The sequence below is a fragment of the Littorina saxatilis genome, linkage group LG2 (assembly GCF_037325665.1).
Source record: "Littorina saxatilis isolate snail1 linkage group LG2, US_GU_Lsax_2.0, whole genome shotgun sequence".
Lineage (NCBI taxonomy): Eukaryota > Metazoa > Mollusca > Gastropoda > Littorinimorpha > Littorinidae > Littorina > Littorina saxatilis.
In genome coordinates, this window is record NC_090246.1 from 10848590 (window position 1) to 10865138 (window position 16549).

The window sequence follows — 16549 nt, forward strand, 5'->3', positions numbered from 1 at the left end:
CTTGCGTGCAACATGTAAGTTGGTGAAAGTTGTTAAGACAGAAGCTTGCGGAAGAGTCAACACGACACTTGCACAAGAGTGAAGGTGTTTGGGTCCTGAGAGCCAACCCAACCCTCCCCAGATTAAAGTGGCCAGCCCTGGCAAAGTCATCAACCGAGGCTTGTACATGCACAGAACCAAACCCTGGCCTTCCCACCTGCAGTCAGAGTGGACGTGAAAATTACATTGCACACCCAAGAACACACAGATCTGTGCTGTAATGACTTGCAAAGTGAAGACAAAATTGCTCTACAGGTAACAACGATCTGCATAGCGAAGACCAAACACCAAGTAAGAAAGTACATGTACTCCGTTTCTGTTTAACCTCATTTGCTGGTAAATGAAAATGAAAACCTTGCACAGTGAAGAACAAACATTACTGCACTGTAAAATTACCAACACCTTCTCTAGCTTAACCCAACACAAAACTTGCAAGAACACCGGTGACTTCATTTTCTTTGCTGTTTAACCTCATGTGTTTGCTAATGAAAGGTGAAGCAGCTTGAGTTGCAAATAAAGCTACCTAGCTATCTAACTTATAATGAATGGAACTTTACTGACACTGACAACCAAGGTCTTCACAAGCAATAAGGCATTTTAATTTTGAGAGTCTAGGAAATAAGCTAAAAATGTGCGCATCTTTTTTACTTTCAGCATCAACTCAAAACCTACCAAGAATACTTAACTATGATACCATCCCTCCCATGTTTACCATTAGGTGCATCATCACAGATGTCTTCTGGCTTTTGTATTGGATAAGACACAATTATTACAATTCAACATCCTGCAGGTCAGAATGATGTCATTTAAAATGTTAATGTGTCAATGACTAATGACCGATACCCTGCATGAACCCTGCTAACAGATCTCTTAATTCCTCCTATCTCTCACACATACATGCATTACATTCACTCACTCACTCTCGCTCTCTTTCTCTCTGAATCTGAAACAGACCATGCAACGCATGTACCGCCTTACTGCTAGCATTTTTATGACAAGTTCAGCTGTGTCTTCAAAAAAGACGATTTTCAGAGAAAAAAATAAAGCAAGGGGAGTTGAACGGAAAACTCTGCCAGTGTCTTTGAAGCTGTCAAAACTCTGCCAGTGTCTTTGAAGCCGAGCAACCCCTGTACAAAAGTGAACATCAGCCCCCTAAGGCGGTGCAGTATCCCTTGGCTCCACTGCTGGGACAAACATTGACAGGAGCCACAAAGCAAAGAGGGCTGACGCAGCCCTATGAGTGTGACAGTCAACGGCAATCATCCTCCTTGCCCCCTCTCCACTTGCTGGCCTGCTGCAGTTAGGAGGCCAGTGAGACAGTTTGCTCTCACTCTCACGCCCATCCCCACAGGCACAGGGCACTGGTTTACTACCGGGAATTTCATTTTTATTTGACTGCAATTTTTATATTTAAATCCAACACAACACAAGTATTTTATAATCCCATTGCTGACTGTGCTCCCATATATATCTCAGGTGCTAGGAGATTGGGTCTGCATAACTCTCACTGAGTCACTTACTCTTGTGGCACAGTTATGTCGTCTATATTTGGAGCGCTTACGTCTCTTTTTTTCTTAGATCTTATTTTTAGCGCTCTGCTACATTTGGTTACGATTTTTCCATTACTTGGAAATTTGAGTCTCTTCCTCCTATTGGAATAGACCCTATCGGTATTCTAAGCTCTCGTAATCTCTCGCAAGCTTCAGAGCATAGCAAAGCATGCGGTACAGCGATCTCGTGCGAGCTGCACAAGCGAAGGTTCGGAGTTCTCGCGATGATCAAAGCATAACAAAGAGCGTGTCTCGCGAGAGCTGCTCAGATACCGAAAAGGTCTATACTAGCAGCAACAAAATGTGTGCTACTCGGGTGTGTGCATCAGTTTAGGTGTAATCACTGTTATCAGTCACCTGCACTTCTGGCACAATGACATGGGTCTTTTACATGTTACTTTGTGGCATGGGGTGGGACATAGATATCATTATATGACCTCCGGGTCATCTCAAAAACTAGACCTATGGCCGTCCTGGCCTGGATTTGAACAGAGGATCATAGTCTAGTTTTTAGTACCAACTGAGCTACCAGACCAGACTTGACCTGAGGGATTAAGGGTCTCCTGGAACTGAGTGTCTAAAACAGCTAGCCTGGTGGCTCCACACCCTCGAATTTGAAGGGGACTACTTCAGAAGGATCACACACCCTGATTGGGGTCTCCTAGTCCTAGGTGGTAGACATCTGGTGATGTTTAGGAGACCACCACTGAGTTTTCAATTTCATCCCAACCCCCACCCCCACCCCCACCCCAGTGTTGTGTGCCTGTTCCACTTCCAGTAGGATCATCTGAGTCTTCTCCAATCCCTTCCTATATGCTGCCCCCCCCCCCCCCCCCATGCCCCAAGTCATCCATGCCACTTCTCTAACTGCTTCCCCATAGCCCCTTCCCTCCCTCCCTTTCAACACCCATCAATGCCTCTTCTCCTTCCCTCTTCATCTTCTCCCCCCCCCCCCTCCCCAATGAGCTGACTTGATAGCTTTCTTTACTGCTCCCATATGAAGGTTGTATGCCCTTCCCTAGAAGCACAGCATGCGTGCACGCTCCCTTTGTTATGACATACTGGCTAGGTGTTTGTACAGCCCACACAAAGACAAAAGGCAAACCGTTAAGCACATGAACATGAACATGTAGCAAAACAAAGAGACTGTTACACAGTTTTAGGGAAAAAAATGGAAAGGGGAAAAGAAAGTTTAGTGAAAGGGGAAAAAAGCTACCGAATGCCTCCAATAACGCCACCAATGATAATCCAAGAAAAATGTTTCTGAAAGTTTATGAACTAGAAACATGTAGAAGACCAACAAACAAGATCTTTTTCTTCTTCTTTTTTTTACACGTAATTGAAAAGTGAAAAATTAAGCAACGTAGGTAAGGCAGGTGGGGTGAGGAAGCACTGTAAGACTGCTATATAACAACGCTTTGATCTCGGAAAGACGTTTCTGAACAAACGTTGGTTTTAGGCCCATGATTACATGTAGGGATGTTGTTTGGCATCCTCAACCAGCAAAACTTATTTCAAATTGCCAAAAACAGCACTGTCATTTCAACATGCCAAACTTATTCACGATGAGAGAAAATGTGATGGCAAGGACGATCTAAACTTTTGGAAAATTGCAGACACAGTCTGTTATGGCCATTGTGGAAAATGTGCAAACAAAAATAAATCCAACTTCCAAGCAACATCCTGACGTGCTTCTGAATCAGTGTAATGTAGTGTAAGTTTAAAATAAATCTAAATGAACTCAATTATAATATTCCATTTGAAATCCCAATCCTAAATGATATTTTCTCATAAAAAGAAATATGTCAACTCTTCACAGGACTGTCCCAGTCTTGTTCCTGTACTCAGAGGACATTAGGACCGTGTAACAGTTGGACCTGGATTGAAAATATGCACAGGTCCAAAGTTCCTCAGGCAGACGACCTAGCTTCTACATATGTAAAAACTATCGGATAGTCGACCACCAGGGGTCAGAACAATGCAGACGGGCTCAGTGGCGTAGTGGTAAGACATCAGACTCCTAATCAGAAGGCCGTGAGTTCGAATCCCGGCACAAAAACACTCAGCATGCTTCCCCCGAAATTGGCGTATGCTGCCTAAATGGCGGGGTAAAAACGGTCATACACTTATAAAAAACATGGGTGAAGGTGGGAGTTTCAGCCCATGAACGAAGACGAAGAGAAGGGAAGAGAACAATGCCTCACATCAAAATAAATATGCGTCAGTGACCAAAGATTGAGGCCTGAGAACAACATTGCATCAAAAAACTTTTTTGTTCAAAACTCACCTGGCGCTAACAACACACTCCAATGTAGCGTCCTCTCCTATCTTTGTGAAGGTGTCGACTGGTGGCACGACCATCACAGGAGCAACAATGTTAGGGTTATTGTTGTCTGCAACAAACACAAATTAAAGTTAATTCCCTTGTTGTTTGGTGGCGGTGGATTTTTTCTTTCTTTTGGCGGGGGGCATCTTTTCTTCATATCTATATGATTATGATATATATCTACCTCTTTTCTCTAGTATAAACCATGGAGGTGTCATACATTGTAAACAAGTTTCTCTAGAAAGCACCATGTGCTTAATTCATCAAACTATGAAATTGTCAGTCACACAAAAAATTGCAGCGTTCAGGTTCAAGAATGTCTTGCTAGTGTAAAAAAAAGTTGTTATAAAATAAGATACTGAATTCTTCATATAGATCTATCTTTGACTCCATAATAAACATAAGGCAGAAAGAAATAGATCTTCAAAACAGGAAGACAAAAGAAATATATTATTTCTTCGTGGAAACTGATGATAACATATTCTACATTAAAGAAATAAGATCGTACTCATAGTCATAGTCTGAATTCATACCAAAATAACTTACTGAAGTTACTCTGTTCAAGATTAATTCATATATATACATGTAAATGATGTTAGACTGCATACTGGTAGAAATAAACATCATTTTTTGTTTTGCATATTTTCCTCATTATTTATTTATTGATTCAGGCCAACAATTCCAGGATGCTGGCTATATATTCTGTATGTTAATTGTTATAATATTTTCTGAACAAAGAGTGCTAGTTCAACGTGCAGCAAGATAACTGAATCCATATTAAAAGCTACCCGGTATACCTTTTCCGTGCAATTATCAAATCAAAAATGCACTTTCTACGGCAAATCTTTTAATCTTATTTCACGATTTACAGCACAATACTGAGCAGCAAAAAATATGCGTTCATCAAGCATCCAAAATATACTCTGAATGTTAGCTGCAATAACTGTGTTTGAAGCTAAATCACAGTTGGTACTGAGTCACTACTGAGACATCAGATTTCGTCTAGTGTGCTTTTAATTGTTATGATCAAGCACACTCTAGTAATTCCATTACATTCTACACAAGTAAACATGGTGCAATAAAATTTAAGAGAACTGAACAGTATGCATTCTGATTCTATACAGTGCTCAAAGATAAAGATGGTTTTTTTTAACGAGAATGTAGAACAATTACTAGCAGTTATCAAGACTAAGACTTGTTCCAGACAGCAAATCAATGATAGTTTTCACTATCAGATGAGTTTAACACCAAATGCAAGCTATTAAGTATTATCCCCTTTTATTTTCTAGGAACAATATGTGACATCTGCAGAACTCATAAAAATTTTAAAGACTTTCTGACTGATTAACGTCTGTAGGACTGATTTAAAGGACAACACAACTTTAGCTAATTCATAATTGTAATAAAACATTAAGGGATCATAGAGCGATATTATATGTGGCATTGAATGATATGTATTACCAAAAAGGAACTTATTAAATAATATATCATACACCTTACAGTATAGTATACATGTGCATGTCTGCAAGAGCAAATGCATTCATAAAATATTACCCAATACACATTGCCCATCATTATCATATATCATATATAATGCATGACATATGATTGAGAATACTCTTTTGTAGCTGGGTATTTCAATTCAGCATTTGATGAATATATGTCAGGCTGTAGGTTAACATTACAAATACAAGAAACTAGCCACAATTAATGTTCTACAAATGATTTTTGTCCAGTTCTTCAACTCATGGGCTCAAGTGACACAACCAAGTGACTGACTTTCACATCAGTAATAGTCTCTAATACCTTCCACCTTACACAAGATACACGGCGTAAACAGAATCACTGATTATAATCAGTATGTTAAAAAGCAAAAGGTTTTTAGCAAGCGCAAGCAATCAATCATTCCAAGCTTATCATACACACAAGTCTATCTTGCAGTTGCACACAAGGGGGTGAGAACAGACACTAAGAAATCAGTTAAAAAGACACACTAAATTGCTACTGACTGTTACAGTATAATGAGCATGGCATAATTATTCATTAGCACGGTTATGATGGGTCTGATGCAGAATGATGTATGCTCTCATACCTGTGGAATTTTCTTCTGAAAATAGCAACAAAATGAACGTGATGATTATGAAGTAACAATTAAGCCCACACCAACGGTTCCAATTATTTTTTAACCAAAGGTGAAAATTATCATTTCAATGTGTTAGTCTGGAGTGGAATGTATGATGGATGTATCATTTCCTCCAGTATTAACCTCCCAGTGGCTAAAGGATACACGTACCACAGGAGGTGATGAATAAACACAAGTAGCTTGAAGGATTCATTCATGTGAAACTTGCACAAACAATGTAGGTTGACTAAGGCCCCCCCAAAAAAACTTGTATGTTTCTGGTAACATGGCTACAAAAAATAGGGTAGGTAGGTAGGATTATTTTTTTTGTTTTTTTTTGTTTTGGTCAGGGTAGAAAATAACTATACAGTGATGCAAAGAGACTGGACTTACTATACAAAGAGAAAGACAACACATTACAAAACGAATGAGACAAAAGGGATGCGGGGTTATCCCCCTTGTGTCGTCTGTCACTTTCGTTTTGACTCTTTTTTATATTTAGTCAAGTTTTGACTAAATATTTTAACATCGAGGGGGAATCGAAACGAGGGTCGTGGTGTATGTGCGTGTGTCTGTGTGTCTGTGTGTGTGTGTAGAGCGATTCAGACTAAACTACTGGACCGATCTTTATGAAATTTTACATGAGAGTTCCTGGGTATGAAATCCCCGAACGTTTTTTTCATTTTTTTGATAAATGTCTTTGATGACGTCATATCCGGCTTTTCGTGAAAGTTGAGGCGGCACTGTCACGCCCTCATTTTTCAACCAAATTGGTTGAAATTTTGGTCAAGTAATCTTCGACGAAGCCCGGACTTCGGTATTGCATTTCAGCTTGGTGGCTTAAAACTTAATTAATGACTTTGGTCATTAAAAATCAGAAAATTGTAAAAAAAAATAAAAATTTATAGAACGATCCAAATTTACGTTTATCTTATTCTCCATCATTTGCTGATTCCAAAAACATATAAATATGTTATATTCGGATTAAAAACAAGCTCTGAAAATTAAATATATAAAAATTATTATCAAAATTAAATTGTCCAAATCAATTTAAGAACACTTTCATCTTATTCCTTGTCGGTTCCTGATTCCAAAAACATATAGATATGATATGTTTGGATTAAAAACACGCTCAGAAAGTTAAAACAAAGAGAGGTACAGAAAAGCGTGCTATCCTTCTTAGCGCAACTACTACCCCGCTCTTCTTGTCAATTTCACTGCCTTTGCCATGAGCGGTGGACTGACGATGCTACGAGTATACGGTCTTGCTGAACAAGAAGGGCAAAGCCCATACGACTCACATGCTTTACACATTTTTCCTACCAAAATACATGTGACCTTGACCCAAGGTCAAGGTCATCCAAGGTCATGCAACACAAAGCTGTTAATTCAAGACACAGGAAGTACAATGGTGCTTATTGGCTCTTTCTACCATGAGATATGGTCACTTTTAGTGGTTCACTACCTTATTTTGGTCACATTTCATAAGGGTCAAAGTGACCTTGACCTTGATCATATGTGACCAAATGTGTCTCATGATGAAAGCATAACATGTGCCCCACATAATTTTTAAGTTTGAAACAGTTATCTTCCATAGTTCAGGGTCAAGGTCACTTCAAAATATGTATACAATCCAACTTTGAAGAGCTCCTGTGACCTTGACCTTGAAGCAAGGTAAACCAAACTGGTATCAAAAGATGGGGCTTACTTTGCCCTATATATCATATATAGGTGAGGTATTCAATCTCAAAAACTTCAGAGAAAATGGGAAAAATAGCTGTTTTTTAGGCAACATTTATGGCCCCTGCGACCTTGACCTTGAAGCAAGGTCAAGATGCTATGTATGTTTTTTGGGGCCTTGTCATCATACACCATCTTGCCAAATTTGGTACTGATAGACTGAATAGTGTCCAAGAAATATCCAACGTTAAAGTTTTCCGGACGGACGGACGGACGGACGGACGACTCGGGTGAGTACATAGACTCACTTTTGCTTCGCATGTGAGTCAAAAATGGCATTGCGTTCAGTTTCATTCTGTGAGTTCGACAGCTACTTGACTAAATATTGTATTTTCGCCTTACGCGACTTGTTTTACATTTAGTCAAGTTTTGACTCAATGTTTTAACACAGAGGGGGAATCGAGACGAGGGTCATGGTGTGTATGTATGTATGTATGTGTGTGTGTGAGTGTGTGTGTGTGTGTGTGTGTGTGTGTGTGTGTGTGTGTGTGTGTGTGTGTGTGTGTGTGTGTGTGTGTGTGTGTGTGTGTAGAGCGATTCAGAGTAAACTACTGGACCGATCTTTATGAAATTTGACATGAGAGTTCCTGGGTATGATATCCCCAGATGTTTTTTCATTTTGTCCATAAATGTCTTTGATGACGTCATATCCGGCTTTTTGTAAAAGTTGAGGCAGCACTGTCACGTAGGGTGTCACCCTCATTTTTCAATCAAATTGATTCAAATTTTGGCCAAGCAATCTTCGACGAAGGCCGGACTTTGGTATTGCATTTCAGCTTGGAGGCTTAAAAATTAATTAATGACTTTGGTCATTAAAAATCTGAAAATTGTAATCAAAATTATTTTTTTATAAAACGATCCAAAATTACGTTCATCTTATTCTTTATCATTTTCTGATTCCAAAAACATATACATATGTTATATTCAGACTAAAACAAGCTCTGAAAATTAAAAATATAAAAATTATGATTAAAATAAAATTTCCGAAATTGATTTAAAAACAATTTCATCGTATTCCTCGTCGGTTCCCGATTCCAAAAACATATACTGATATAGATATATATGTTTGGATTACAAACACGCTCAGAAAGTTAAAATGAAGAGAGGTACAGAAAAGCGTGCTATGCAGCACACCGCAACCACCCCCGCGCTAAACAGGCTCGTTAATTTCACTGTCTTTTGCACGAGCGGCGGATTACGGTCATTGTGAAAAAATGCAGTGCGTTCAGTTTCATTCTGTGAGTTCCACAGCTTGACTAAATGTAGTAATTTCGCCTTACGCGACTTGTTTTCTTCTTTCTTTTTTTTTACAATAATATGCAATAATAAAAAGTCTAGGGTCGGCGGGAAAAAACTATCTGGGTGACCAGAAACATACAACTTTTTTTGTTGGGCCTAAGCACTGTTGACTCATAATCCTCATTTTATATCTCAGCAAAAATTTTATGTTCACAGGTTAACCCCTAAGGTGAGCATTACTACGAGTTTGAGGGCTTGTATGACTGTGCAACACATTGCAAACATGTCAAAATACATGTTAAGAACTGAGAAGTATTCAATCTGTCCTTGCTGGATCAGGCCTTAATAATATGAACTTCTTGATCACAGCTCTAGAGTATACAAAATAGTTTATAAAACCGTGAATTATGATATATCTTAATATAGGTTGTTGTATTAAATGTTAGAACTGCCTAACCAATCACTGTCACTGTGACTTATTCATTCTTTCAGTTTCAATGTTTTCAGTAGAAGTAGAACTGTCATTAATTCATAATTGATACACAAAACATATGAGCAATCTTGCTTTTTTCTTACTGGGGGTGATTGAACGGTTGATTTACTGATTTTTAAGGGGTAAGACAACTTACTGAATCAGTAAATGACTAATGTAGTTCTTCTGACTGACTTTAATGAATGTGTGTGTAATTATGACTCCATCATAAAAAAGACAAAAATGCGCCTTTCTGAACTTAAAGTTAAACATTGCAAGTGAAGTATGCTGTATGGGACAGAGCTGTACTTTGTTCTCAGTCCTTGTTATGCTATCGTTGGCATTGGCAAGCATTTTTGTGCTTATTCAGAGCTTTGCAAGCCTACTTCAGCAATTAAACTGTCACTGCTGCAAATTTATACTAGCAAGGCACAACAGACATTATATAATTTAGCATGAAATCAATAGCAATTTGATACAGCATGAAATTAATTGACATGAGCAGTTTTACACTTTGAGTCACACAAAAAGCATTTGCATGTACACTGTTCTTGCAAATCTCACGATCACTCAATTCATAGACATCCATTAACAACTTGCAGCTAGCTAACAATGATCATTTGACTGTGTTCCCTGACAAAAAGCTTAGCTTTCAGTTAGTACGTACACACCAGTGATCGCGCTAGGTATTTTTCAAACCGGTATGACGTCATGAGCTGGCTACAAGGGTCTCACGAATATCGGTAAGCTTGCCAAGGCAACCAGTAAAAGACAAACAATGACTTACAATACATTAAATCAATATCAGTGATATGCGGACGTTTAGAGACACACACTCTCTCTCTCTCTCTCTCTCTCTCTCTCTCTCTCTCTCTCTCTCTCTCTCTCTCTCTCTCTCTCTCTCTCTCTCTCTCTCTCTCTCTCTCTCTCTCTCTCTCTCTCTCTCTCTCTCTCTCTCTCTCTCTCTCTCTCTCTCTCTCTCTCTCTCTCTCTCTCTCTCTCTCTCTCTCTCTCTCTCTCTCTCTCTCTCTCTCTCTCTCTCTCTCTCTCTCTCTCTCTCTCTCTCTCTCTCTCTCTCTCTCTCTCTCTCTCTCTCTCTCTCTCTCTCTCTCTCTCTCTCTCTCTCTCTCTCTCTCTCTCTCTCTCTCTCTCTCTCTCTCTCTCTCTCTCTCTCTCTCTCTCTCTCTCTCTCTCTCTCTCTCTCTCTCTCTCTCTCTCTCTCTCTCTCTCTCTCTCTCTCTCTCTCTCTCTCTCTCTCTCTCTCTCTCTCTCTCTCTCTCTCTCTCGTACTGACAAACGATTTTTGTAATTACTACTTTTTTTTTTACCGGTCAAACCAAATAACAATCGGTACGTCTGACCGACATCCACTTTTTTTCCCGGTATTGGCGAATCTTAACCGGTAAAATACCGGAAATTACCGGTAAACGCGATCCCTGACACACTATTGACTGTTTGAGTGTTTCTTTTGGTAATCAGTAAAACTTAAAGTCGGTAGTTGCTGATTTCCTTATCTCGGGACCACCAGAGGCAACAACCACCAACCTTAATACCCTACTGTCTGTGTCATTGTCAACTGCCAACCTTAATACCCTACTGTCTGTGTCATTGTCAAACGCCAACCTTAATACCCTACTGTCTGTGTCATTGTCAACTGCCAACCTTAATAATAATACCCTACTGTCTGTGTCATTGTCAACCAAAAACCTTTTAACAAGTTAATACAACTTAGAAATGATACCCTCCATAAACAGGTGTAGTAGAATTCAATTCTACTACACCTGTTTATGGAGGGTATCATTTCTAAGTTGTTGACAATGACACAGACAGTAGGGTATTATTATTAAGGTTGGCGTTTGACAATGACACAGACAGTAGGGTACTAAGGTTGGCGTTTGACAATGACACAGACAGTAGAAATTTGAAGTTAACATTTTCACCACATGTACACAGGTACTGTAGTCATGCTGTACAGTCTTGATTCAAGACTTAAAGGGAACAATACTAGGTCAGTTGGACAAGGATTTAAAAAATGAAGCCAATATTGGTCCAATTCCAAATTACTGGCCCCAAAACGTTGTTCGGTCAGAAAACTTCCTTATTGTCAAAACTAGACAGACAACCGAAGAGGGGTCTGACTAATGTGTCAAGGATAAAAAAAGTATGTCAGTGACCGAAGACCGAGGTCTGAGAATAACGCTGCATGTAATATTTTTCATTTCATTTTCATTACTTTATTGTCCCATCGCTGGGAAATTCGGGTCACTTCCTCCCAGTGGAAAGCTAGCAGCAACGGAGTCGCGCTACCCAGGTGTCTGTGTGTTTAGGTGTATTCAGCCACCTGCACTGATGGCAGAATGACCAAGGTCTTTTACGTGCCATTGTGGTGACACGGGGATGGGACATGGCTTCCGTCTCTGGGTCTGCACATAAAGTTGACCCGTGTCCGTCCCGGCCCGAATTCGAACCTGCGACCTTCCGATCACAAGTCCAGTGCTCTACCAACTGAGCTACCGGGCCCCCCCGGGAATCGATTCAGGTACATTTTATTGTATGACAGTATGGTGCACATGGGAAGAAGGCAGGCAAACATTCATGATTTACACAACATTTTGGAACAAAATGTAAGAAAATACACTAAGCTCAAAACAGGAAAGAAAACTTTAACAACAAAATTGACACAAAAATGCTAAAACAAATATATAGGACATCTATGCAGTTACGCTAACTGCTGATCGTAAATATGTATACATACGCACACTGACTGTACAATATAAATTACATTTCATGAACTATACCTGCACCACGCATCAGCGGAGACTCTTGTCCACACTACACAACACCAAAACACACACAAAAAGCAGCCAGAAATTATGTGAAACACATACCTCTCACTCGAAGAACGTAAGGGGAGCTAATACTGAAAAATGAGGTGGGGAAGTAGTCTGCCCTGACACGATACTCCTTGTTGTTCTGGTTGTTGTCGATGGACAGAAGGACCAGTGCCTTGCTGAGGGTGATAATATGGTAGATATCCTCCAGACCGAGGGTAACATTGTTTTCCTCCCACGAGAGTTCAAGAGCCAGTCTGTCGATGTCCGGTAGAGGAAGTATCACAAACTGGCCCTGGTCTACATTTTTAATCTGCGGTCCCGTCTGTGTGAAAGGGCGTAGCGCTGAAAGAAAAAGAAAGTCAATTTTTACTTTTAGTGTATTAACAGCTTATAAATGACTCGCTCTGGAGATAATACGAACAGTCCAAAGGCATGTGAGGACGTTTCATCTTAAATTTAACCCTCGACTGTACAACACAGGGCCTCAAAAGTGTCAGTACATTAAAATCTATTCTGAGATTTTGATTGAGACTTCATGTAATCCTTAAATTAGGACCTTCTTGAATAATCATATAGATCTACAAGTAGAATTATCCAGACAGTGTTGTCCAACCCCAAAACAGGATCCGGTGAAGGTTACACAAAAAATGAAATGAATACTAGGATGTGATGCAAAGGTTTTTCAGATCTATACAATCATAAGAGGACAGCATCTGTATGTATGCAATGCATTTGCCATTTATAAACAGTATGGTGTAAGCATGAAATGCATAATGGAGATGCCGACGCAACAATAAAAATGCTCAGTAGTGCACTACGACCACAAGGTAAATTTTTTAAGATGTTTTCATAAAGGCGAAGAGGCAAGGTTCAAAGTATTTGGCTACAATAGTAATTCTATTACGATTGCAATTAAAATGAATAAGTGCATAGATCCCTAAATATAAGTTCCGCTCCATTGCCAGCTGTCACACTAACTGTCAGACTATTGTCAGTATTGACCATTTAGCATTATGCCACAAATCCACTACCTCTTAAACGGCAGCCCAGCAATACCCTCAATCCCCCACACCCACCCATACCACTACCAGTCTCAATAGCCTGGTTGAATATTTTCTATGGCTGAGGGGATAGTATCTAAAAACCTTCCCTGTTCATGCCATGCCATTTGCACTGAATAGTGGCCCTTTTCTATAGGCTGACAGTGTCACTTTGCAGTGAGTACTCTATAAGCAAACGGCGTGACCTTTAATGCAGGCACTTGCCACAAAATGGCACATGGGTGCATTGTTTATGTCAAGAACCCAACTCAAGGCAATGCTGCCAATTTCACTGCACTGCCGGGCTCGTCTTCTTTTTTTCAAAATTATTGTCTGTCAGTGTTAACCACCAACATGTGTACAGTTACACATGAAAAATGTACCCTCATGCATTTTCAAATGTGTTTTGAGAATTCGACAATATGAGCCCCCTCAGTTAGTACTTACAGCACTTTTGAGTCCCCTCAAGAGTAACAAATTTGGCAGGTTCCTCCAGTGAAATCCATTTGTAGCAAAAAAACATTGGCACTCTTACTGTTCAACAAACAGTTTTGGGACTTTCTCTGACAGAATCAAAGAGTGCCTTTGCACTTGCAGTTGCAGTCATGTCCCCACTCACCGCCCTTGAACTCTGATACAGTGATAGATTACTGAATTTGTGTTTACCGCAAGAACCACAGCAATGATTTATTCCTTGCCTCTCCAATTTTCATGCAAGAAAATAACATAAATAACAGAAAGCCATACATGTATTGTATACATGTAAAAGTACTAAAACTTGAATTTTAAAGAATTAAACCCACCAGCAATTTTAACGTCAGCGGCTTCACTGAGCTCAGCACCAAGATCGTTGGACGCCAGACATCGGTACTGGCCACTGTCGGCCTGCTTAAGTTGCTGCATTCTGTGGAAACCATTGGTCTGGTTTATTGACACCAAGGCTCCGTTGTGCAACCAGTTGTACTTGGGACTGGGGTTTGCCACTGCTCTGCACTGTAACGTTTTGCTCAGGCCTTCGACTTGAGTCTGGCCTGCTGCCGGTTGGCTGAGGATTTCTGGTGGGTACTCTGAAATGTCAATGAAAACTCAAATAAACAAATTTGACAAAAAAAGATTTAAAATAAAAATAGTATTATATATATATAGAAATTAACGTCAAATTCAGTTTTATAAATCACTTATCAAATTCAAATATAAACAACAGTGAAAAAAATTAAAATTACAACAAAAATTGAAATAGTGCTATGTCAAATTCTGTTCTATAAAACACTAAAAAGTCACTATTGAGTGTGACTGTGAGGCCAAAAAAATAAAAAATAAATCAAGGTCAGAAATTGAGAAGAGAAATGTTTGAAACCATCAACATGTATCCTCAGATTCATAATGTAATTTGTAAAAGAACACAGTACTAACTTGACTAAGTTAAACTAAAGTACTCCCACTCTCAGTCTCAACATTGTTTCAAAGTGTCTCGAACTTTAACTTAACAATTTAATATCAATTAGTGAATTACTGTTTTAGTGATTACATTAAATTACAATTTTAACTACTAATTAAAAGGTTTATAAATTATACATTCTGACAGTGACACTTAAATAGGGGGGAGAGAGAGACAGTCAGAGATGAGACATTCAGAAAGAGAGAGAGTCAAACTGACAGCCTAGGGAGAGAAAGAGAGAGAGAAACCTCCAATTGTAACCATAGTTTGGCATATATTTCAGCAAGAACATACCTGTATGCCTTCAGGGATAAAGTAACAGACGTTTTCAACAGTGTTATTCAAGTTTTACATGTAATTATGTAAACATGTACGTACACGCACACACACACAACATCAGTGCACCTTTCTATACATTGCAAGTGTCTTTTTTGGAAACACATTTGTATCATAATGTATACATTATTTGTTCAATATTTATAAGCTTTAGGCAACAAGGAAGAGCTGTTATTGTGTGACCATACATTTTCAGCTTAAAACTGCTGTATTCTATAATTACAACTGACAAAATCTCTCACCCTGGGCTCCAATCAAGGACAGGTGAGCCAGTGCAATGACCAGTAAACTCCATGTCATGCATGCTGCGGTCGATCTTTTCTTTCTGCACATCTTTTCTTTCCCGTCGCTTGGTCCTACTGAAGCTGTTGTTAGTTGTTTACTCTCATCGGTAAATGTTTTGTCGAAGGAGCCGTCAGCAGAAGTGCATGTTTGTTTATCACACCTGTTCGATGCCAGTGCAGGGACAAGGCCACACCGTACCTCACTGTACAGGCGTCACTGTGTCACTCGTCACAGACAGGCATCACTGCGAGCAGACGTTATCCTCCGGTTCGAACAAGTCTGGCACATTAACCCACAGTCATTTGTAACAGAACTTACTGTTACTCACAAACTGATCAAAACCTGAAATCCATTGATATAAAACACTTGTGAAACTGATATTCACACATCAGAAACAGATCAATCGGGGATCCTATCGGATGTTTACAGGGCCGCCATCATAGATTCGCGTGTCTGCTCGTCCCACTCAAAGATGACAACGTTTCGAGCACGTCGTCAACACGGACACCAGAACTAATAGTTGGAACTTAATCTACACACTTCCGTGGTCTCTTCGTATTATCACACAGGTAAAGAAGAAAGCAGTAATCTCACAACAGTATAGATTTCCGTCACACAGGTACTCGCAACACACGCTTTGTGTTCGAAAGCGATGTCATGTGACACGGGGAATGGCCCATGATTGGTGACTCTCTCGACTCTCTCCAGTGAAGGCAGGTAGACAGGGGGAGTGGTTAGGAGGGTAAGACCGAGGCATGCCGGTGCAATGACGTGTTTTCGGGGGACTACCCCCACATAATGGTCATTGCAGCACTCGAGTAGGTGTTACGATTGTGACACGGCCACTCGGGGGTCACTGTTGGGCTAAGCCATTCTAATACCGAATTTTGTTTCTGTTACCCATCACTCAATCAATCAATATGAGGCTCAGTTATATCGCGCGTATTCCGTGGGTACAGTTCTAAGCGCAGGGATTTTTTTTATTTTTTTTTTATGCAATGTATATCGCGCACATATTCAAGGCGCAGGGATTTATTTATGCCGTGTGAGATGGAATTTTTTTTACACAATACATCACGCATTCACATCGGCCAGCAGATTGCAGCCCGGCATTTCGGCGCATATCCT

At 39.8% G+C, this 16549-nt stretch overlaps 1 protein-coding gene across 1 annotated transcript in view; it reads right to left on the reverse strand.

The window, feature by feature from the left end:
* LOC138958179 (protein sidekick-like) overlaps positions 1-16065 on the reverse strand; it is a 68923-nt gene extending 52858 nt beyond the window's left edge. The window contains exons 1-5 of the mRNA XM_070329262.1: positions 15379-16065; positions 14166-14429; positions 12377-12664; positions 6008-6022; positions 3877-3982 (exon numbers count right to left, since the gene is read on the reverse strand). Coding sequence (XP_070185363.1) covers positions 3877-3982; positions 6008-6022; positions 12377-12664; positions 14166-14429; positions 15379-15469 — 764 coding nt within the window. The 5' untranslated portion in view covers positions 15470-16065. The remainder of the gene's footprint in view (positions 1-3876; positions 3983-6007; positions 6023-12376; positions 12665-14165; positions 14430-15378) is intronic.
* Between the last annotated feature and the right edge of the window lie 484 nt (positions 16066-16549).